We start from the raw sequence: 25,000 nt of genomic DNA, 5'->3' as shown, positions 1-25,000 counted from the left end.
CTGTTCTCCCTTGCAACGTTTACACTATGTTCCCAGCGGCCACAGCAGCCCCGTTTCTGGCCACCATGGACAAAACGGGAAGCACGTAAGACAATATGGGGGGGGGGGGGGGAGGGGGGGGACAGAATGGGCAAACGTGACAGACCGTGATTGCCGTGGATGGCGTGCCAGATTTGTAAACTGTCAAAAAATGTGCCACGGCAGTCACGGTGCGGATTAGAAACCTAGTATGTCGTAGCGAAACGGACTACACACAACAGAACGTGACAGTACGCAATAGGCCTTAACAAAACTTGGAGGCGGTCCGCAGTGGGTCCGCAGTGGGACGGGAAGGATGTGTATTCCCCGGCATCTCACGGTCCTTTGAAGTTTTTGCACGTTCTGTCGCGGTTAGTGCGCGTTTTGTAACGGTTGCTTCACGGCTGATGCGCGTTTTGTCCCGTTTTGCCACGTTTTGTCACCGTTCTCACAGCAAGCTAGGGTGTATGGTAGGCGTTTCGTCGCGTCCAATCACGACGCGTCCCGGTGTGTGACGGTTTGCGGGCCCGGCGCGTTACGGCGCGTTGCGTTCTACTACGGTGTGACACGTCGCGCGCGATCTGGGAGGGAGCCGGGCTACAGTGATACAGTACAGGATACAATGAGTGCTATTGCTTGGGAGGCCTTCTTTTTATACAGTAGACACAAACGTGCTCCAAAGCTGCCCGGCGTCCACGTTTTATCCGTAAAAAGCCTTGACAGAACGTGAAAAATGTGTCAGACCTTAATCAAAACGTGAGAAACGTGAGGGACCCCATCAGAACGTGTCGGGCCGAGAAGGAACGTACTGACATCCATTGCGGACCGCGGGCCGAACCGTAGTGCGCCGTGAGAAAACTTGATAGGACCCAACACAACTTGAGTACAGAGACAAAATATGGCCAAAATCCCACGGCGCACTACGTTTGGGAAAAGGGGGCTGCCGTGGCCGCCGGGAACTCGTAGTGTAAACGAAGCATTACAAGAACATTCTTTCTCGTGCAAAGTTCGGCTCATTATCTCAGATCTGGTAAAGTGTTTACACATGATATAAGACCCCCCTCCCCCCTAGTCACATGCCCACAATCAGACCATCCCTCCCCCCCCCCCCCCTAGTCACATGCCCACATTCAGACCATCCCTCCCCCCCTAGTCACATGCCCACATTCAGACCATCCCTCCCCCCCTAGTCACATGCCCACATTCAGACCATCCCTCCCCCCCTAGTCACATGCCCACATTCAGACCATCCCTCCCCCCCTTGTCACATGCCCACATTCAGACCATCCCTCCCCCCCTTGTCACATGCCCACATTCAGACCATCCCTCCCCCCCTTGTCACATGCCCACATTCAGACCATCCCTCCCCCCCCCTAGTCACATGCCCACATTCAGACCACCCCCCCCCCCTAGTCACATGCCCACAATCAGACCATCCCTCCCCCCTAGTCACATGCCCACAATCAGACCAGGGCGGGGAGATAGTTCAGTCAGCAGCAGCATTGGCATGGAAATCAGTTGTTGCTAACGGCATGATTGGTTCGATCCCAACGTTCGGCGAGGTATTTGATTCAAGATTCAACGTTATGCAGGCTCTCCTCGGTGTCCGAACACCCCCATGTGATACTAATACATGAATGAATGGATGAATGAATGAATGAATGAATGAATGAATGAAAGAATGGATGGATGAATCAATGAATGAATGAATGAATAAATGGATGAATGAATGAATGAATGGATGAATGAATGAATGAATGAATGAATGAGTTAATGAATGAATGGATGAATGAATGAATGAATGAATGAACACAGAAAGAATGGGATCCAGGAGCAAAGAATTCCTATCTGAATCACTAATGTAAAAACTATGTAAATGAATAAATAACGAAAGAAATAAACGACACACAATGTGGCACCCGAACCCAGATACTCCCCCTCACCCTCTTTCCTAACCCGTCTCTCCCCCAAACACACTCTGTCAAACTCACAGCTTCTCCAGCTAGCAAGTAGAAAGCTCCGGACGCAGAGATGGCTTTGTCACCGTTACAGAAGACGTTGAAGAGTCCACCCCCAACGTTCAGACTGACATCACCGCTGCCGCAGTCTGGTCTTGCACTCACCCAATAAATCCCATTATGTTTGGCTCTGAACGTTGAAGTGGCTGGAATGGACTTCCAGGTCCAGCCGGAGAGGTACTGGTGATGGAAGTGTACGGCGTTGGACTGGCTCGAGGAGTACCCGTTGCTGCGTACAGTTACGAAGCTGTCCTGTAACAGTATAGCTGTCGTTTATCTATCCGTAGCTAGGTGTTTGAAACACCTGTACCGAATTCTGCACAGCGAAGGTGGCCTGAAACACGACCAGCACTGGCTGCATGGCAGCTTCATTCAACGTCTGACGGTTGCGCTAGTAACTTCCTGTTTGCTCTTTCAGGGCTGAGCATACATTCTTTTCAAGAGGGATCGTGGGGGGAAACTAACTGCCTCGACAGAGATGCGAATTGTCTTTCTTTAAACAATCTATTATTCAAACAGGTTTCTTTTACATATAATTCCGATAACTAGGACTGCATATAGTGATTGTTTTGAAACCGTTTTTCGAAACAATGTAAATTAAACTGGTCATGCCAAAAAAATAGGAAGGCCCAGAGCATTTAGAGTCAATTCAACCTATTCTACAATGCAGCGCTCTCCACGGACGCCCATCAGAGGGTCCCCGCTTTTAGTGTTTAGGGGTCCACGGACACCAAACCCCATGTGTTCTTAAAATGCATTGTGTTCGTGAATAGTGAGATATGAATTTTTTCTCTCAAAATATTCGCAGAGGGCACTTCGACTATACCGTGTTAAATACATATCTTTTCGTCGTGAAATGGGCAGTTGTGCTTGCACTATACTTGACTGACGACTGCAGTCTGAAGGAGTTCTTACGGTATGCACGAAAGAGGAAATGTAGTGCGTCCTGGGACCCGCTCTTTATATGTTCCATGCGTCCCGGGACCCTCTCAAAGAATTTCTAGTACGTGATTTTGGCTTCTAGTGCATATAGAACGCGGGGACGCGCACTTTAGGGAGCCCTGAAAAAGGGTACAAGCACCAATAACGTCAAACGATTTCTGGCAGACAACATACGGCAAGAACATGTCTGATTTTTTGGACAGTCAGCAATCATAGTCATACTGAAACTAAGTGATAAAAGCCTGACCTTTATGTAGGAGGCTAAGGCCATGCCGTAGTTGGTGGCACCTTCGGGATCTCCAGTGAACCTGGCACCTACTCTGGTTCCAGCCTTGAGGTAGAGTCCCACCGTCAGACCCGCAATAACATATTCTTCAGCGTAAGCCACGAAGCCAGCATCGTGTCCGTCGAGCTGCAGGAACATATCCGTTCTACCGTCGGGGTCAGCAACCATGGTGATGATGAACACGCCGTCTTCAGGCACTATGGTACTCGTCACCAGTCTCATCTGGCCGAGGCTGATGAATATCAGCAGCATGCGGAGTGTTGATGTCATTGTAGACATTTTTATCGCGAACGTGCTTGCAGGGGTTGTAGCAGTTAGTGGTGATGATGTTGTCGTTGTTGTTTTACCAAATGTTGTTGGAGTCAAGTATACGGGGAGACCACCTGTTTACAGGAAAGATGATGAAATCACTTCGGCGGCGAGACCTAAACCAATCTCTCACATCTGGAGACGAAGTGAGAAAGAAGCCAATGACGACTGTTGGCCTTGCTTGAATATATATATGTAGCCAGGATAAAAACTGAGACTCGCTTTAAAAGGTCACTTTCAGTTTATCCTAGGAATCATGTAAAGAGATCAATACCAGCTGACAGCTTAAACCCCTTGAATTACACGTGGAGGTGACTGTCAGTTTACAGCTTAAACCCCTTGAATTACACGTAGAGGTGACTGTCAGTTAACATCTTAAACCCCTTGAATTACACGTAGAGGTGACTGTCAGTTAACATCTTAAACCCCTTGAATTACACGTAGAGGTGACTGTCAGTTAACATCTTAAACCCCTTGAATTACACGTAGAGGTGAACATATAGCGCAAGTCCCGATAACAGGTTTACAATTCAAATGCAAGAAACAGAAGAAAAAACCCGCAAAAATGCGACCTAAACTAACATAGCCATAACAACACACACACACACACACACACACACACACACACACATACACACGCACACGCACACGCACGCACACACACACACACACACACACACACACACACACACACACACACACACAAATCGAAGATTGCGTGCTTTCCTTCAGTAACGATACTCCCGTACACGACGTCCTAGAAAGCCAGCATATTATTCAGATTCACAGGCTTCGTTCACAACGAACACGATTCCGGAGTCTCAGGAGAATGCACACGGTTATTATAGGCAGGGCCAGCAGAGCCGTGTTAGTTATTCCCTTGTTTTTGTCACTGAAGATATGATCAAGAGCGTTTTGTTTTGTGCATGCGCAACCGTGCTAGCTTAACTCGTGTTCCGGATCTCGTTCGGTCGTCACTTAAACGTAACTTCCAGAACACTTGTTTTAATCAATATAAAGTTGAAGATCTGATTTGCCCCCGGACAGGATTTAGGGATAACAGATAAAATCCCCTGAATAGGAGTGGATGCAGTGCAGATAACGTAAGACTGCTGAAGCAACGATTTGTCTTTTTGTCGCCGATTACAATATAAACAGTCAAACGGTTTGCACAGCTATCTCACAGATGACACTATTATTAATCCACAACACGTTGAAGATACGGTTTGCCTCCGGATAGGATTTAGGGATAACAGAGAGAAAATCCCCTGTATAGAAGTGGATGTGCGGCTTTAAAAAGACAACAGATGTCGAGAATGGTCCGCGTTGGTATTTTCCGACCATGAAGGTCTGTGCTTGATCCCAAGTGTGTTCGAGCCTCTGAGTCAATACAATTGAGTCAATACAATTGAGTCCAGCTTAAAGACGCAGTGCAGGTCACAGCATTGCTGCAGCAAAGATGTGTTTTTGTGTCACAGATTACGATAATATAAACAGTCAAAAGCTGCACACAACTATCTCACAGATGACTTCACATACCTTTTAGTATTTCCATCCAAATGTGGTTTGTCAGTTTGCATCCTCCGCCTTTTTTAATTGACATTTCTCGTGACCCCGTTCTGGGACTGAAGGCTGTATGCGGTGTGCCAACATGGACCCACATACCATCTGTTACAATGCTCTTACGTAATCAAACACAATGTCTTGACGTAAAGTACCCAGTCCAGAAAGGAGTACCCCGTACGCCGGTGTCACGAACTGAAAACTCTGCCTGGACAATCCTTCTCATTGCGGTCAATGCGCCATGCGCTAACATTGGGAGATTAATCAGGTCGTGAACAACCTAACCCTAACCCTAATCCTAACCCTAACCCTAACCCTTGGTCCGTTAGGTCAAAGGGTCGCACAAGTCCAGGATTGGCTCATGCGCATTGACCGCGCTGAGAGGGATTGTTTAGCAGAGGTTTCAGTTCGTGACACCTTGACTTCTAGACTTCCATAAAGCCTTTTGACGTAATAAAATCCCGTCCGGGACGTGACGTCAGCCTGGTCTAGGGGCCACGACGTCCTGTTCGAGCAATGATCTTTGCAAGAGGGTCAATCAAACTTGGTATAATTTCAAATGGAAAGATGCCTGATTCCGGCTTTTTACACAAGTTGAGGCGGCACCGTCCTGTCCTTGTTCTATGAGCAAAATTATTGTCTAGTTGAGTAATGTTGATTGTTTGCGTTGTACATTCAGAGCTCAAACTCTGATGGCATCCCATCATTATTTGTTGATAAATGTCGTATTGAATCCAACCAAAAACTATTTCTCGTGAAATTATTTGACGAATTGAGCTCCCAAATAAAAGCATAATTATTGAAATTGGTCATTTGTTGGAGAAAACAATTACTGCCATGATTGTCTCCCTCAAGGGAAAATGCAAACGTAGTATCGACATGGTTGTCCCCCTTCATTCGTGTCTCGGTGTTTTCCTTTTAAACCCTATGTAAATAAAAGGCATGAGAATCGATTAAACATTGGATTTTCCTTCTGTGAGCCATGTGACGTCTGAGGCCGACACAAATTTATATTCAGGGCCAAGACTTTGAAGGAATTACTTGCGTCATATTTGAGACACACGGATTAACCCACAGATTAAAACACACGTCTGCCAAACTGCAACAATGAAGTGATTTGCAAATCATTTGTTGTTGTTTCTTCTTCTTCTTGTCGTTCGCCAATGCTAAACTTGGAGTCCAGCTCTGGTAATGAAGCTGGTGGTCTTATGAAGAGCCTCCACAGGTCCATGCAGCTTCTCATGAAGGGGCACCGGCCTGGTCCAGATCTCTCTGTTGTTGTTTTATTCGAATTATTTCCTTTCTAATTCATGTAACCCAAGGTGTTTTTTTAGAATAAACTTTTGCCTTGCCTTGCCTTGTTTGGCCTAATTAGAGCGAATTAGATAGACGTTCAGCACAATTAAATAAAAAAAACATAATTATCCACACCTGGTTTATATTAAGGGCCAAGGCTAGGTGTGTGTGTGTGTGTGTGTGTGTGTATGTGTGTGTGTGTGTGTGTGTGTGTGTGTGCCTGTGTGTATGTGTGCGAGTGTGTATGTATGTGTGTGTGTGTGTGTGTGTGTATGTGTGTGTGTGTGTGTGTGTGTGTGTGTGTACGTGTGTGTGTGTGTGTGTGTGTGCGTGTGTGTGTGTGTGTGTATGTGTGTGTGTGTGTGTCTGCGTGTGTGTGTGTGTGTGTCTGTTTGTTCGTTTGATTGTGCTTGTGTTGTTATGACAGTGTGTTTTATCTCTTACGTACACAAGTAGCTAAGTCTATGTCTGTCGATAGATCTGTCTAAGAGAATGTTGATTGTTAGCAACAATATCAGTTTTTATTTTGCTCTTTTATTGCATTCCAACGCTTAATTTTTCAGGTATCCGTTTGTCCCCCAAGACACGTGGACTGAAAGAGAACACAGAGATCAGCAATACCTGATGTAGGGGACGCGCCCTGAAGAAGGACGACTTTATTTGCATTGCTGATAACTAGCTTGTTTTCAAGCGAAGAAGTTTTATTTTGTGCTTGGTAGTTGTTCTCAATAAAAGTTTACCGCTAGGCATGATTAGGGCGTCACAGTGGAAAACACTAGTAATACACCCCTTCGGAGTTTCGAGTGCGCATGCGCGGCTAGTCACATTTTTGGCGGCAGGGGGCGCTCCGTTGTACCAAACACAATCGAGATCCATTCCGCTTAAAGGCATATGTACTCGATGACTATACACGCTAATTGCTTTACCAACAGCTGGAGACATGCTAAATTAAGTTCCCTGCAAAATATTGTGGTCTAGGACCCCTTCAATGTTGAGATATGTTAATTTTCATTTTGATCTGGATCGTCCTATTTATAGATTTGGCAACACATGTAACGTTGATGCAAGGGAGCTAACACCGCGGCTTTGTTGACATCCTCACTTTTTCAGAGGCTAGAACAAGCTGTAATGCATATATTATGGTCCGCGCATGGTGACATATCGTCATTATATGGTCTTATGGTGCGTTTGACATCGATTATGGGCAAACTACACTTTGTAAACACGGGAGCGCGTACATATGCCTTTAAATCATGAAACTATCGTGGGACAAAAACCACAGAAATATCAAAGAGATAAGAGCTTACGAGGGAAAACTTGAACGCAATCGGCAATGTACCTCTTCTGAAGACCTCGTGTTTGGTACAATTTGCAATCCCAGCATGCAATGCGCGGACTCTCGCCTGAGACTCCGAAAGGGTGGATTGTGACACGTGGGTTCTTGAGCATGTGTCAGTATTGCCTCGCCGGTTTCCGAGTTTCTCCCTTCATATTTGTGTACTGCACGTTCTGTCGATCTCACTGTTCGAGGTTAGTTCAGTTGATAAGTGACCTAACGCTCCCGTTAACTTTGTATCTGTTTGGAAAAGAAACTCAAATAGCATGCATTTGGAGTTTGACCGACATCATGTTTGCAGTCCAGCTCCCAAATGCATGGAACAATCGCGGACAGGCGTAGAAGTCATTTCATAACAGGATTTCCCGGCCCAGCATTCCAAACGTTTTTTTTTGGGGGGGGGAGATTTTTGAAGATTTATTTCGGCACGACGATGGTGGGGGGTAGGGGTGTACCACACCGGAAAGGCAGATTATACCACTGTGAAAACTGTACGTAATGAGCACGATGATGCATGCGTATAGTCAATAAGCTCCCCTCCAAAGGGAAGAGAATTCTAGTATTTTCTATGCAGAGTAGTTGTCTCCCATAACGCCATTTCAAGCATACAGCAGATTAAAACTAAGATGTCTGATATCTTATACGTTATCTATTAAAAAACCAATACACTTATGAGCTTTATTGTGGTGTGTGTGCGTCTGTTTGTTATTATGTGTGTTATTGTGTGTGTGTGTGTGTGTGTGTGTGTGTGTGTGTGTGTGTGAGCGCTCCTTATACCAGTACTGTAACGCTAAACAACATTATTCTTTGTAAATTCTAACGCCGAAAACGTACGATAGTAAAGTGTGTCGGAAGTCAATTCTGACGACGAAAGAGAGTTTGTGTTTGTTTGTTTGTTTGTTAATGCTAACATTCTAAGGTTAAAACGTGTAAGGGGTTGCAATTTGTGACACTAAAAGATAAAACAGTATAATTATGATGCAAAATCGGCTGTGTTGATACATAACTTAAAATGTGAAAAAGAGTGGGGCACTGTTAAATCCGATACCGAAACACACACACACACACACACACGCGCGCGCGCATCCACACTCACACACACACACACACACGCACACACACACACGCACACACACACGCACACACACACACACACACACACACACACACACACACACACACACACACACACACACACACACACACAAAGGAGAACTTACACACAGGAGAACACACAGTTACACGCCCGCACACATTTCATGAAACAGAATACCCAACAATGGTGCATTGCATAAATAGATTGTTTTCCCATTAACGTTAAACGCTAAAACAGGTGTAATATCAACTTTAGCAAAATTCATGTCCGTCAGAATGATGTATCGACGGAGGTGGTAACGCCTGTAGCAGAAATGACGATGTCTTGGGTAACATCATCTGTGTAAAAAAGAATAATCTGAAATTAGAGAAATAATCCTATTGTAGAGATGGCTAATATTTATTGTTGAAAGCCGTTCTTTTCATACTTTTGCAAAAGGCAATACCGTATATACAACCAAGATAAGCAACCACACGGAGAGTTAATGAAAAGCGGATATGACGAGGTGGAAGAGGAAGAGGAACACAATGATACTGACGACGATGATGATAAATGATGATGACAAGCGCACCTGATACAGCGCGGCGTAGCTCTCACTCATATAAAGGCATAGCCGGACCCGGTCCACAGCAAAGCGATGGACATGAAGGTCTCGGGGCCGAGGTACCTCTCGTTGGGAGAGATCATAAACAACTTGTCGCCCGACGCGAAATCGAAGATTCCGGCTTGGCCGCTCTTGGTGCCGCCCTCATTATACCAAGCGAACACGTACTTTGTGTCGTCGTTCTTGTAGAGATGTACATTCAGGGTGCTGCTATCTGGATCACCTCGCAAGGACACGATGTATCTCCCAGCCGTGCCGATGGTCCATGTACGATAAGTGGGGTTGTAGAGCCAGCCGTAGTCGGTGGCAATTCTGCCGTCGAAGCTGAGTGTCTCATTCTTGTAGATTGTGCCCGTACGGTCTGCCCAGGCGGTGTAGGCTGCGTGCTGGTAGTTGTTGAGGTACGTTCGCTGGTTGCCTTCAAGGTATACGAAGGAGAAGGAGGTGCCGCCTTGCAGGGTCCCCCCGGAGTTAAAGGTTAGTTGGAGCTGTGGAGTGATTATTACATGAATGGAGTTGAGCTCAGAAAGTAATGAATACAGAAAGTAACTAATGATGTTGACATAAGTATGCTCAATCGTTGACAGTTAGGCCCCGTCGCGATATAACCTTGAACGGTTGAAAACGACGTTAAACACCAAATAAATAAAGAAAGAAAGACAGTTAGGTTGTTCTCCCATGCAACGTTTACACTATGTTCCCAGCGGCCACAGCAGCCCCGTTTCAGGCCACCGTGGACAAAACGGGATGCACGTAAGACAACGTGTGTGTGTGTGTGTGTGTGTGGGGGGGGGGCGAAATGGGCAAACGTGACAGGCCGTGATTGCTGTGGATGGCGTGCCAGATTTGTAAACTGTCAACAAATGTGCCACGGCAGTCACGGTGCGGATTAGAAACCTAGTAGGACGTAGCGAAACGGAGTTCACGCAACAGAACGTGACAGTACGTAACAGGCCTTAACAAAACTTGGAGGCGGTCCGCAGTGGGTCCGTATTGGGATGGGAAGGATGTGTATTCCCCGGCATCTCACGGTCCTTTGAAGTTTGTGCACGTTCTGCCGCGTTTAGTGCGCGTTTTGTAACAGTTGCTTCACGGTTGCTGCGCGTTTTGCCACGTTTTGCCACGTTTTGTCACGGTTTTCACAGCAACCTAGGGTGTATGGTAGGCGTTTCGTCGCGTCCAATCACGACGCGTCCCGGTGTGTGACGGCTTGCGGGCCCGGCGCGTTACGGCGCGTTGCGTTCTACTACGGTCTGACACGTCGCGCGCGATCAGGGAGGGAGCCGGGCTACAATGATACAGTACAGGATACAATGAGTGCTATTGCTTGGGAGGCCTTCTTTTTATGCAGTGGGCACAAACGTGCTCCAAAGCTGCCCGGCCACACTCAGACCAGGGCGGGGAGATAGTTCAGTCAGCAGCAGCATTGGCATGGACATCAGTACCCAATATTGACGGACTGTGTGATATCTTCTGCTATGGTCTGTTAAGACAGTGATATCAAAATCGAGACCGGAAACAGACCAATAGCAGAAGATATCATCACACAGTCAGTCAATGTTAGATATATTGCTATTTCTCTGGACATTTTGTATTTACTGTAAAGAAATTACAAAAGTATTTGTCTCAGTTTTGGCTGTTCCATATCCCTCCTTCTGATTATTATTTCTTTTTGTTCACGCTTTTCTTGTACTTTTCAGTAGTTCAAAATGTCTTTCCTTTCAAAACGTCTTTAGTCACTTGCTCAACTAAATTCTGGGATCATTACATTTTCATATATATTTGTTTGTTTTTAAATTTAGGTGTTTTGTTTTTGAAGTGGGGAAGCAATAAAGAGGTCGTCGATATCAAAACTGATATCGACGGAAATGTCGTCGATATCACTTTTGCACTGAGCTCAGTTTTGCCCAATTGACCAATGGAAATCCACGTAACATATGAAATAGCAATATTTGATGTTATCAGCATGATTGGTTCGATCCCAACGTTCGGCGAGGTATTTGATTCAAGATTCAACGTTATGCAGGCTCTCCTCGGTGTCCGAACACCCCCATGTGATACTAATACATGAATGAATGAATGAATGAATGAATGAATGAATGATTGATTGAATGAATGAATGAATGAATGAACACAGAAGGAATGGGATCCAGGAGCAAAGAATTCCTATCTGAATCACTAATGTAAAAACTATGTAAATGAAGCTAAAAAACAAAGGATTACTGTACTCACCGATACAAAGACGACACAAGACGATTACGAATTTTCGCTTCTGGAAGCTTCATCAGGAAAAGAACACAAAAGACAACAAAAAGCAGACGCAACACGGAACGAACAGGGTTTGAAAGAAAATGGAGGGGAAACACGCAAAAAGGGGAAGAAACTCTAGGAACGGAAATGAATGAAAGGGGAGAGAATTGGTTGAATGATGTCAAGGGCACAGGCATACAGACTAAAAGTAATACACACTCATAAGGGAGGGGGGGGGGGGGGAGGGAAAAATGGGGAGAAATAAAAAATAAATAAATAAATAAATAAATATACAAAAAATTATTTAAAAAATAAAAGGAGAGGAAAAACACACGCACGCACGCACGCGCACACACACACACACACACACGCACCCAGGCACGCACACACACACACACACACACACACACACACACACACACACACACACACACACACACACACACACACACACACACACACACAGAAAGAAACACACACAACACACACACAAATACAAATACACACACACACGTACCGTAACTCCACAGTATGTTTGGGGAATACAAGTACATCACATTTTCGCATTCATACCGTCAGGTGTGGATGTGCCCAGGGATAAAAGGAAATTCGACTCTACTTGTTTTCTGTCTGTGGAGGTGCTGTACATTTGCCAGACACCTTCACACGCGCATCCAGGGAGGTGTGGTTACTGCTGTTGAAATGTTGGGCAACAGACCTACAGCGGCGATGCCGAATATCTGCCAGATGTTCGGTGAAGCGGGTAGAGAGGGTTCTTTCGGCCTCACCAATGTAGAGTACTTTGGGGCATTTGAGACAGGATATGGCATATACGAGGGTGCGGCTGGTGCAAGAGAACGTGCGTTTAATTTTGAAATCTTTTTGGGGGCCGGTCAGAGTGGTAGAATGGCAAATGTGGGGGCAGGTGTGGCAACGAGGGTTCTGACATGCGTTTGTGCCGGGTTGTAGGGGAACTGGCGAACGAAGAGAGGATCGAACCAGGGAATCTCTAAGGTTGCAGTCCCGTCGGGAGGCCAACAAGGGTGGCAGGCTGAAAGTGTCACCAACAGAGGGGCTGGACTTAAGGATGAACCAATTAGTTTTCAGAATGTGGCGAACAGGTAGGTTGTGGGGATGGTGGGTCAGAACTGCCACAGGTCTGTCTGATCTGTCTGAGGTGGATGATGGCTGCAGAGCTTCCTGTCTCGGTATACGACGAACTTTATTTAAGGCCACATTCAAGAGGCTGGATGGGTAGTCACGTTGAAGGAAGAAATCAGACATTTCTGCTGCTTTCTCTTCAAAGTCATCTGTGTCAGAACAGATGCGGCGCAGTCTGAGAAACTGGGAAAATGGAATGCTCCGGATGGTGGAAGAAGGGTGAGAGGAATGGAAAGTAAGGTAGGTGTGAGCATCAGTGTCTTTGTAATGAACACTGGTGGACAGAATGCCGTCAGACAGGGAAATGTTCAGATCCAGAAAGACGACTGCGGAAGGAGAGATATCTCAAAGGTGAATTTGATGGAGGGATGGTAGTTGCTGAAAAAATGTATGTAATTAGTGAGGTCAGACAACGAGAGAGAGGTGGCACCGAGGCAATCATCAATGTAGCGTTTGCACAGTTCAGGCGTAAGTGAACGAATCTGGGATTCCAGGTGGCCCATGAATAGGCAGGCATAGGAAGGTCCCATTTTAGTGCCCATGGCAACACCACTTATCTGATGAAAGACTTGTCCATCAAACTCAAAAGTATTGAGCGTGAGGACAAGCTCTGCGAGACGGAGGAGGATCGGAGTGGGTGGGTCGCGAACAGAACGATTGTCCAGGAAGAACTGAAGTGCTTGAAGTCCGTCGGAATGAGGGATGGATGTATACAGAGAACACTTCTTCTTCTTCTTCGGCGTTCCAGTCAGAGAACACACATCCACAGAAGGTTGGGATGAAAAGAAGGGTTGTTGTTGATTTCACACAGAAGGTGAAGCGTATGAGTGGTGTCTTTGATGTAAGAAGGCAGTGTCTGAACGATTGGTTGCAAGAGATGGTCGAGGTACTGAGACAGATGCTCAGTGGGGCAACTGCAAGCGGACACAATAGGTCTGCCTGGAGAGTCAGATTTGTGTATCTTGGGCAAGAGATACAATTTGGGTTGTTGAACTTGAGACTTGTTCAAGTGTTTCGCAGTAGGAGGAAGCTTGTTTTGTGTGACAGCAGTTTTAATGGTCTGGGCAATGAGTTTTTTGTCTGACAGAAGTGTTGGTTCCATTAGGGATTGATAAGCAGTAGTGTTGTGGAGCTGCCGATTGGCTTCTTGGATGTACATGCCGCGGTCCCAAACCACAACGGCCCCTCCTTTATCTGCTGGTTTTATGACGATGTCAGATCTGTGTTGAGGGCGACAAGTTCTGATTCAGAGAGGTTGCTTTCTTTGATGGGTTTGGGCTTAAGAGCTTTGATGTCTGCCTGACATTGTGAAATGTACAGTTCCACATGGGCAAACTTGCCACATGGTGGAAGGTTGCGGCTGCCTGGTTGGAAGAGTTGAATGAAGATGTCCTGTGATGTAGGAGGTCTAGGGACTGAACCTAACAAAGCCATCCATCAAAATAAATTCTTTCATTCATTTCCGTTCCTAGAGTTCCTTCCACTTTTTGCGTGTTTCCCCTCCATTTTCTTTCAAACCCTGTTCGTTCCGTGTTGCGTCTGCTTTTTGTTGTCTTGTGTGTTCTTTTCTGATGACTTCCAGAAGCGAAAATTCGTAATCGTCTTGTGTCGTCTTTGTATCGGTGAGTACAGTAATCCTTTGTTTTTTAGCTTTGTTCATTTTGCCACAGTCACTTCGTTGTTTAGATTTTTATATAAATGAATAAATAACGAAAGAAATAAACGAGTCACAATGTGGCACCCGAACCCAGATACTCCCCCTCACCCTCTTTCCTAACCCTTCTCTCCCCCAAACACACTCTGTCAAACTCACAGCTTCTCCAGCTAGCAAGTAGAAAGCTCCGGACGCAGAGATGGCTTTGTCACCGTTACAGAAGACGTTGAAGAGTCCACCCCCAACGTTCAGACTGACATCACCGCTGCCGCAGTCTGGTCTTGCACTCACCCAGTAAATCCCATTATGTTTGGCTCTGAACGTTGAAGTGGCTGGAATGGACTTCCAGGTCCGGCCGGAGAGGTATTGGTGATGGAAGTGTACGGCGTTGGACTGGCTCGAGGAGTACCCGTTGCTGCGTACCGTGACGAAGCTGTCCTGTAACAGTATAGCTGTCTTTTATCTATACGTGGCTAGGTGTTTGAAACAAGGAGAGGTCTGAGAATCCTGTACCGAATTATGTACAGCGAAGGTGGCCTGAAACACGACCAGCACTGGCTGCATGACAGCTTCATTCAACGTCTGACGGTTGCGCTAGTAACTTCCTGTTTGCTCTTTCAGGGCTGAGCATACATTCTTTTCAAGAGGGATCGTGGGGGAAAACTAACTGCCTCGACAGAGATGCGAATTGTCTTTCTTTAAACAATCTATTATTCAAACAGGTTTCTTTTACATATAATTCCGATAACTAGGACTGCATATAGTGATTGTTTTGAAACCGTTTTTCGAAACAATGTAAATTAAACTGGTCATGCCAAAAAAATAGGAAGGCCCAGAGCATTTAGAGTCAATTCAACCTATTCTACCATGCAGCGCTCTCCACGGACGCCCATCAGAGGGTCCCCGCTTTTAGTGTTTAGGGGTCCGCGGACACCAAACCCCATGTGTTCTTAAAATGCATTGTGTTCGTGCATAGTGAGATATGAAATGTCTTTTTTCCTCAAAATATTCGCAGAGGGCACTTCGACTATACCTTGTTAAATACATATATTTTCGTCGTGAAATGGGCATTTGTGCTAGCACTATACTTGACTGACGACTGCAGTCCGAAAGGAGTTCTTACGGTATGCACGAACGAGGAAATGTAGTGCGTCCTGGGACCCGCTCTTTATATGTTCCATGCGTCCCGGGACCCTCTCAAAGAATTTCTAGTACGTGATTTTGGCTTCTAGTGCATATAGGAAGCAGGGATGCGCACTTTAGGGAGCCCTGAAAAAAGGTACAAGCACCAATAACGTCAAACGATTTCTGGCAGACAACATACGGCAAAAACATGTCTGATTTTGTTGACAGTCAGCAATCCTAGTCATACTGAAACTAAGTGATAAAAGCCTGACCTTTATGTAGGAGGCAAAGGCCATGCCGTATTTGGTGGCACCTTCGGGATCTCCAGTGAACCTGGCACCTACTCTGGTTCCAGCCTTGAGGTAGAGTCCCACACTCAGACCCGCAATAACATCTTCTACAGCGTAAGCCACGAAGCCAGCATCGTGTCCGTAGAGCTGCAGGAACATATCCGTTCTACCGTCGGGGTCAGCAATCATGGTGATGATGAACACGCCGTCTACAGTCGCTATGGTGCTCGTCACCAGTCTGATCTGGCCGAGGCTGATGCATATCAGCAGCACACGGAGTGTTGCTGTCATTGTCGTCATCTTTATCTTGAACGTGCTTGTAGGGGTTGTAGCAGTTGGTGGTGATGGTGTTGTCGTTGTTGTTTTACTTGCAACAAATGTTGTTGGAGTCAAGTATACGGGGACAAAATACCACCTTTTTACAGAAAAGATGATGAAGTCACTTCGGCGGCGAGACCTAAACCAATCTCTCACATCTGGAGACGAAGTGAGAAAGAAGCCAATGACGACTGTTGGCCTTCCTTGGATATTATATATAGCCAGGAGAAAATCTGAGACTCGCTTTAAAAGGTCACTTTCAGTTTACAGTTTAAATCCTAGGTATCACGTAAAGAGATCAATACCTGCTGACAGCTTAAACCCCTTGAATTACACGTGGAGGTGACTGTCAGTTTACAGCTTAGCCTAAACCCCTTGAAATACACGTAGAGGTGACTGTCAGTTAACATCTTAAACCACTTGAATTACACGTAGAGGTGAACATATAGCGCAAGTCCCGATAACAGGTTTACAATTCAAATGCAAGAAACAGAAGAAAAAACCCGCAAAAATACGACCTAAACTAACATAGCCATAACAACACACACACACACGCACACGCACACACACACACACACACACACACACACACACAACACAACACACACACACACACACACACACACACACACACACACACACACACACACACACACACAAATCGAAGATTGCGTACTTTCCTTCAGTAACGATACTCCCGTACACGACGTTCAAGAAGACCAGCATATTATTCAGATTCACAGGCTTCGTTCACAACGAACAAGATTCCGGAGTCTCAGGAGAATCCACGGGGTTATTATAGGCAGGGCCAGCAGAGCTGGGTTAGTTATTCCCTTGTTTTTGTCACTGAAGATATGATCAAGAGCGTTTGGTTTTGTGCATGCGCAACCGTGCTAGCTTAACTCGTGTTCCGGATCTCGTTCGGTCGTCACGTAAACGTAACTTCCAGAACACTTGTTTTAATCAATATAAAGTTGAAGATCTGATTTGCCCCCGGACAGGATTTAAGGATAACAGAGATAAAATCCCCTGAATAGGAGTGGATGCAGTGCAGATAACGTATGATTGCTGAAGCAACGATTTGTCTTTTTGTCGCCGATTACAATATAAACAGTCAAACGGTTTGCACAGCTATCTCACAGATGACACTATTATTAATCCACAACACGTTGAAGATACGGTTTGCCTCCGGATAGGATTTAGGGATAACAGAGAGAAAATCCCCTGTAGAGAAGTGGATGTGCGGCTTTAAAAAGACAACAGATGTCGAGAATGGTCCGCGTTGGTATTTTCCGACCATGCAGGTCTGTGCTTGATCCAAGTGTGTTCGAGCCTCTGAGTCCATACAATTGAGTCCATACAATTGAGTCCATACAATTGAGTCCATACAATTGAGTCAATACAATTGAGTCAATACAATTGAGTCAATACAATTGAGTCAATACAATTGAGTCAATACAATTGAGTCAATACAATTGAGTCAATACAATTGAGTCAATACAATTGAGTCAATACAATTGAGTCAATACAATTGAGTCAATACAATTGAGTCAATACAATTGAGTCAATACAATTGAGTCCAGCTGTGTTCGTCCCTTAAAGACGCAGTGCAGGTCACAGCATTGCTGCAGCAAAGATGTGTTTTTGTGTCACAGATTACGATAATATAAACAGTCAAAAGCTGCACACAACTATCTCACAGATGACTTCACATACCTTTTAGTATTTCCATCCAAATGTGGTTTGTCAGTTTGCATCCTCCGCCTTTTTTAATTGACATTTCTCGTGACCCCGTTCTGGGACTGAAGGCTGTATGCGGTGTGCCAACATGGACCCACATACCATCTTTTACAATGCTCTTACGTAATCAAACACAATGTCTTGACGTAAAGTACCCAAGCCAGAAAGGAGTATCCCGTACGCCGGTGTCACGAACTGAAAACTCTGCCTGAACAATCCTTCTCATTGCGGTCAATGCGCCATGCGCTAACGTTGGGAGATTAATCAGATCGTGGACAACATAACCCTAACCCTAACCCTTACCCTTACCCTAATCATCTGCCCTGATATGGCCCTTCGTGGTCGGCTGGGCGTTAAGCAAACAAACAAACAAACAAAATACCTTAATCCTAACCCTAACCCTAACCCATGGTCCGTTCGGTCAAAGGGTCGCATTTTTTTAAGTCCAGGATTGGCTCATGCGCATTGACCGCACTGAGAGGGATTGTTCAGCAGAGGTTTCAGTTCGTGACACCGGGACTTCTAGACTTCCATAAAGGCTTTTGACGTCATAAGATCACGTCCGGGACGTGACGTCAGCCTGGTCTAGGGGCTACGCTGCCCTGCTCCAACAATGATCAACATTAATTCGCACAACAAAATTAATTACAGTTTTTAACTCTTTGCAAGAGGGTCAACCAAACTTGGTATAATTTTAAAATGGAAAGATGCCTGATTCCGGCTTTTTACACAAGTTGAGGCGGCACCGTCCTGTCCTTGTTCTATAAGCAAAATGATTGTCTAGTTGAGTAATGTTGATTGTTTGCGTTGTGAATTCAGAGCTCAAACTCAGGTGGCATCCTAACATTATTTGTTGATACATGTCGTATTGAATCCAACCAAAGACTATTTCTCGTGAAATTATTTGACGAATTGAGCTCCCAAATAAAAGCATAATTATTGAAATTGGTCATTTGTTGGAGAAAACAATTACTGCCATGATTGTCTCCCTCAAGGGAAAATGCAAACGTAGTATCGACATGGTTGTCCCCCTTCATTCGTGTCTCGGTGTTTTCCTTTTAAACCCTATGTAAATAAAAGGCATGAGAATCGATTAAACATTGGATTTTCCTTCTGTGAGCCATGACATTGTGACGTTTGAGGCCGACACAAATTTATATTCAGGGCGGAGACTTCGAAGGAACTACTTGCGTCATATTTGAGACACGCGGATTAACCCACAGATTAAAACACACGTCTGCCAAACTGCAAAAATGAAGTGATTTGCAAATCTATCTCGGGAAGAAATTCAGTGAAAACAAAAGACTACTTTTAACTCCTGTTACAACGCAAAAAGCAACAACATCGGCTGCCAAAGTTTTTCGGGATTATTTTGCTCAAAATGAAAAGCAGGTCGATTTTGAACAGTATATGACGTCACAAACAGGAATTGGATGCCGCTGTCTCGTCTTTCTACATTGACGCAAGAACAAAAACAGGCGAGTTATACACACAAAAACCAAGTCTGGACGCAGCTAGTTCGGGACGGCATCAACCGTCATTTGAAAAGTCCCCGATAGAACAAGGGCGTGGACATCCTCACAGACCCTAGCTTTGCCTCTTCTAATGAAATGTTCAAAGTCGCCGCGAGGGAGATCAATTCAGCACAGGGAAAAGCCGCCATCAATTTCCTCCAACCACCTGTGTCCGACACTGACCGCACCAAGCTGTACAACAGCATCTAAACAGCATCTACCTCACTCAGGCAACACCTAACCGGGCTGTACAATAAGGTACACTTTGACACAAGATATTACTTCTGCAGGCTGCAGGGCCGGACCAAATGAGTTGTAAGGGGGGGGGGGGGGGGTTCCTTCTTTTTTTTTTTTTTTTTTTTGGGGGGGGGGCAAATCAGCACCAAAAAAAACCCACAAAAAACCACTCAAAGCAAGGTACATGCTTTTTCCAGGGGTGGGGTTCCGGAACCCCTGGAACCCCCCCCCCCCCCCCCCCCTGGGTCCGGCCCTGGGCTGGGTGCCGACAATATGCACACAATGACCATGCAAACATTCGAAGTCAAGACGAATGTAAACTCGAAATCAAGCGCATGTCAAATGTCACCTACTCGCGTGACCCAGCTGTCTGACACGCTCGCAATGCGCTGTGTTGAAGGCGTAACACTACTTGGACAAAGTGTGTCCCAGTCTTGACGCTGTGTGTGCAGATATACTTATATCTACTCGGGGAGTTGTGTACATCACAACAGGTAAGTGTGTGATCTTTCAAACTCCTCTTCTTATGTAGACCAATTTGATTGGTTGGTTGGTTGGTTGGTTGGTTGGTTGGTTGGTTGGTTAATAGTCTGTATCGTCTCTTCAATAGATATTGCTATCAGAGACTGTTGCACATTTTGCTCCCTTTAATGTCCAGGTTCTCATGGCGAGCACCATGCTTAAAACTGTTAACATCCTGATCTCTCACTATAAAAAGAAGGTTCTCAAGGTTATAACGTTCACATAATTTGTTACTTCCAATCATTACGAATGTTGTCACCAAGACGTGTTCATAAATAGTTAAATGAGGATTATAAACTGAGAAAGGTTCTGCTTTCAGTTTCCGGGAAATGTGTTTTCGGTTAGCCTGAATCGATCATAGCTGTGAGATACTTGGGGTGATAGCTAGACTTGCTGTGCGTGGTTATAGTTGCTGTCCTAATTGTGCTTGCTGCATTGTGTTTTGTATTGACCAGAGCCTTTCTTCTCTCCTGTATGTAGAAAGCCTATCTAGCTACTTTGTGGTCAGGTTATGCTGATTTGTTCATACTGCTGAGAGTAAAATAGTTATACTTGTCAAAGTAACACTGTGCGAACTGTGTTACCTGTCATAGAATACTAGGCCACATGTGTTTGCGTGTAGATCTGTATGATGTCAGATGATGCTGTTTATTGTATACACTGCCATTTGTTTTTTGTTGACTATGGTTTGGGAAAGGATGTCTGTTAAAGACAAACTTCATCTTCAACTGCCACAATGTCCTTTCTAGTCAAACAACTGGTTTGAACATAAATGGTCTAACCACACAAATCTGCATTTAAACATATCTGCCTTGCCTTAATGGCGGGTGGTATAGAAGAGTGTTAGCAAACAGATTCCGTCAAGTGAAATCTTCGTCAGCGCTTTCTCGGGTGACGCAGAGTGTGTCTGTGTGTCAGTCCCATGTTGTGGACAGCGCTGTCTGGCCATTCTGTGCTAGATGTTTTATCAAGCGTTTCACACGGCTCTCGCATTGTTTGTGTAACAAGAACGGCGGTCGTGTAGAATACTATCTGCTGTCGTATACAGGTGTATATACTCACTTCCTCGTTGAGCAACTTGGTTTCAATTGAATGTTTCTTTTCTTTACATGTCAGTATGGTTGAGAATGAAAGTAGTTAGTGTGTTCATTGCAATGCTTGCCTTGATAAGAGGTGTAAGCTGACAGGTTCACCCGGCGGAATTCACAGATTTCTCTGTGCCGCTATGTTTTGTGTCTGGCAACAGTAGCACTGGCACAAACAGCTTGGTGTTGTTGTTGTTGTTGTTGTTGTTGTTGTTGTTGTTGTTTTCATAAAATCCTTTCTCATACTGTCTTTAAATCCCTAAACACACCATTCTCATTTATCTCCCTTCAGAACTAACTCGTAACCATGGCTACGGCAGCTAGTACAAGCTCAGCGGACAGTGACACAGAATGCTCCGTGTGTCACGAGCTGTTCAAGAACCCCAAACTGCTGCCCTGTGCTCACGTCCTGTGTCGCCACTGTCTTCTCTCCTGGCTCGCCTCCAATCCCGAGGCCCTCTGTCCGCTCTGCAGGGGCGCCATCGCGGACCCCAAAGAGAAAAGCAAGACGAAGGGGTGGGAGGAGGTGGTGGACGCCTTACCGGATGACGTCGCCATGACAGCTCTGGTGGAGAGTACACGTGTACTGAGCCAGGATCACGTGTGTGGAGGATGCAAGACAGCGGCAGTGTCCATCTGTCTCAACTGTAACGATATGATGTGCAAGTCCTGCAGTGACCTACACACAAACTTCTCTGCGACACGTCATCATAAGGTGGAAGACCTGTCCAGCATGACAGCGGAAGAGCTAGCCGCCAGTCAGCCTGACCACTGCAGCGTGCACACCTGCAAACCCTGCGAGCTCTTCTGTCCCACTCACGGGGCCGCCATTTGCCACCTGTGTGCCAGCGCCAAGCACCGCGCATGCCCAGACCTGACGGAACTGGCGGAAGCAGCAGACAAGTCACGTGAGGAGCTGAGTCAGATGGTGACGTCACTGCTGACGGAAGAGCAGCAGCTGGAAGAAGCTGTGGCAGAGTTGGAGCGCCACCTGGAGGCCACGGAGAAAGTGGTGCAGGAAGCTGTTGCTGAGATCGACAGGACCTGCGACAAGTTGGAGAACTCCGTCAAGGAATGCAGGCGTCGTCTGAAGAAGATGACGCTCGATGCCAAGGCCAAGGTTAAGGACACAGTCTTAGCCGTCAAAGTCACCTTGTTGGATCATCGAGGCAGGCTGACGTCACACCGACGTGTTGCTGATCGCACCACCAGAGGGACGAACAATAGAGGGATGTGTGACGTCACTCGTGCTCTGAGGGACCGCGTGAAGGACATACTGGTCACTTGTGGTCAACGCCGAGCGGACTTGAAGTCGGTTTCCATGGTTACGCTGACCATTGACGCTGCTGTAGTGGCCCGCATTGAGAAGGAACTGTCAGCACTGGGTCAGGTGAAAGTCAAGCCTGTCAGCATCGGTACACGTCAGGTAATGAGGATCTTGTTCATGAATCGGTATGGCCAGCTTATTGACCTTCCCCACCAGTCTTGAGATCCCAATTTTAATGGTAATATCCAGCTTGGTGTTGAAGAATTTCAAGCAGAATTACTCACTTTTAAATTCCACGTGCATGCATGGTCAGTCGAGCAATATCTTCACACACTTATGATTACTCCAAATTGCGTGTCACTGTGAACGTTTAATTGCAGATAAAAATATATTTTTAAAAAACACTGTGATATTTAGTGTAATAGTAGTTAGCACTATGTTGAACTTGACACCGCTCTTAAAAGCAACTCCTATCTTGATCTAAATGTGTGCAAAAGCGTAGCTTTTTGTGGTCACAAGTGTTTCAAATAATTATACGTTATGCCTCCCCATCTTTCTGAATACAGTTTGTTTAATCACTCTTCTCCTGCGTAATTCTTTCGCATATATTGTATTTTACTTATTGCTTTCGGTATTGCTGTAAACAGCCCAAACATATCTCTCCTGTCGAAATACATGTTTTTAATGTTTTTCACATTGCCAAGAATAATCTTCCCATGAATCGATGCCTCTGTTTTTCGGGTTTATTCTGTTCTTCCTACCAGAATAAGATAATCACGGTTAACCGGCTCGCCAGTAGGTGTTCAATGAGCAGATTTGCAGTGTTCCGCAGAGATTAACACCCACAATCTGACCAATCACAGAATATGTAGCCTACATAATCTAGCTTAATTGATATATTAATATTAAAGGACAAATTAAAAGTTCCGGTATACACAGCAGTTAAAAACCATCACCATGTTTTAAGGTACTTACTTTAGTGGACACACTGTTTTTCTCATTACAAATGTAATTGCAAGCAGCCTTTTCTTCAATTACCGTTGAAGCGATACCTGGTGATTTTCTAATTCTATATTCTTACAACTGTCTACAGCAACAGGATTGGCGTTTTCACACAAACCACGGGAAGAACATTGTGCTGAGCAACGACGGTCTGACAGCAGAGAGAGTGAAGGATTATTACAATGGTATTGTTGTTGCTGACCAGCCCATGGTGCCCGACGTGTTGTATGAGGTGTGTGTGTGTGTGTGCGTGTGTGTGTGTGTATGTGTGTATGTGTGTGATTGTGTGTGTGTGTGCGTGCGTGCGTGCGTGCGTGTTTGCGCGCGTGCGTGTGTGTGTGTTTGTGTGTGTGTGTGTGTGTGTGTGTGTGTGTGTGTGTGTGTGTGTGTGTGTGTGTGTGTGTGTGTGTGTGTGAACAGGCATGAAGTGTCCAACCGTACACATGCACAAGCATGAACGCACAATGTGACGTGACCAATACACCATTTTTATAACACCTGCAACAGTCAACACAAGGAGAAAACGCAACAGAATCCAATGTCAGTACTTTTATATCAATATTACGTCAGCTTACTGTCTTTATACACATTCATCAGTATTGTAAAGAAAACATCTGTCGTACAGGTACAACTAGACAATGTGGACAAGCAATTCATTGTCCACCTGCCGTGTGGAGTGGTGCTGACTGATCCCGATCACCTCCGTCTGCCTGGCACAGCTTACTATGGATGGGGCAGTGAGGCTGTTGTCATCAGTCATGCTGTGTTCAACCGTGGTCACAAGGTAAGATCACTTACACATGCCTTTGCTGGCATTTTTTAACAATACTCTCCTAGATTTATTCCGATTAAATAATGCCATGTACAATGATTTCTTTACTTTCGTTTGGTACGTATCCATCCCGTTTGAAGACATTTCATGATACAGAGGGTTTTTTCTTTCCAATACGTATATATTTTAAAAATATATTTTGTTATCCATTTAGATACAGATCGACGTTCTAATATGGTCGGTGTACGAGCGCATCCATTCGAGCACTCACTTTGTCAGTTATCATTTAGACCCAGACACACACAAACACACACAAACACACACGTACACCCACGTACACACGCACACACTGACACACACACACACGTACACCCACGTACACACACACACACACACAAATAAACACGCACACACATACACACGCACACACACACATACACACACACACACACACACCCACCCACCCACCCACACACACACACACACACACACACACACACACACACACACACACACACACACACACACACACACACACACTCTGACACTGTGACTGACTCATCAAAACAAAATGATGTCAACAGGAGAACAACAA

General features: G+C 45.4%; 3 protein-coding genes across 4 annotated transcripts in view; 1 reads left to right on the top strand and 2 right to left on the bottom strand.

The window, feature by feature from the left end:
• The window catches only part of LOC138977458 (uncharacterized), a 4,876-nt gene extending 1,018 nt beyond the window's left edge, over positions 1-3,858 (bottom strand). The window contains exons 1-2 of one of the 2 annotated variants that reach the window (XM_070350325.1): positions 3,226-3,858; positions 2,010-2,288 (exon numbers count right to left, since the gene is read on the bottom strand). In XM_070350325.1, the coding sequence (XP_070206426.1) occupies positions 2,010-2,288; positions 3,226-3,543 (597 nt within the window). In that variant the 5' untranslated portion in view covers positions 3,544-3,858. The remainder of the gene's footprint in view (positions 1-2,009; positions 2,289-3,225) is intronic. The other variant, XM_070350324.1, reaches the window with a different exon arrangement.
• A 5,197-nt stretch (positions 3,859-9,055) lies between these two features.
• LOC138977457 (uncharacterized) lies at positions 9,056-16,544 on the bottom strand. Its single transcript, XM_070350323.1, has 4 exons — positions 15,931-16,544; positions 14,693-14,971; positions 9,436-9,956; positions 9,056-9,202 (listed from the first exon to the last, which is right to left on the bottom strand). Exons 1-3 carry the CDS (start codon positions 16,246-16,248, stop codon positions 9,462-9,464), a joined length of 1,092 nt encoding a protein of 363 aa, XP_070206424.1. The 5' UTR covers positions 16,249-16,544; the 3' UTR covers positions 9,056-9,202; positions 9,436-9,461.
• A 3,587-nt stretch (positions 16,545-20,131) lies between these two features.
• LOC138976422 (uncharacterized) overlaps positions 20,132-25,000 on the top strand; it is a 7,127-nt gene continuing 2,258 nt past the window's right edge. Inside the window, exons 1-5 of the mRNA XM_070349279.1 lie at positions 20,132-20,251; positions 21,657-22,790; positions 23,725-23,865; positions 24,259-24,417; positions 24,990-25,000. The exon at positions 24,990-25,000 is cut by the window's right edge and continues 169 nt beyond it. Coding sequence (XP_070205380.1) covers positions 21,672-22,790; positions 23,725-23,865; positions 24,259-24,417; positions 24,990-25,000 — 1,430 coding nt within the window. The 5' untranslated portion in view covers positions 20,132-20,251; positions 21,657-21,671. The remainder of the gene's footprint in view (positions 20,252-21,656; positions 22,791-23,724; positions 23,866-24,258; positions 24,418-24,989) is intronic.

This window comes from Littorina saxatilis, linkage group LG9 (assembly GCF_037325665.1).
Source record: "Littorina saxatilis isolate snail1 linkage group LG9, US_GU_Lsax_2.0, whole genome shotgun sequence".
In the NCBI taxonomy this organism is placed as follows: Eukaryota; Metazoa; Mollusca; class Gastropoda; order Littorinimorpha; family Littorinidae; genus Littorina; species Littorina saxatilis.
This window is presented reverse-complemented; position numbering and strand designations above follow the sequence as displayed.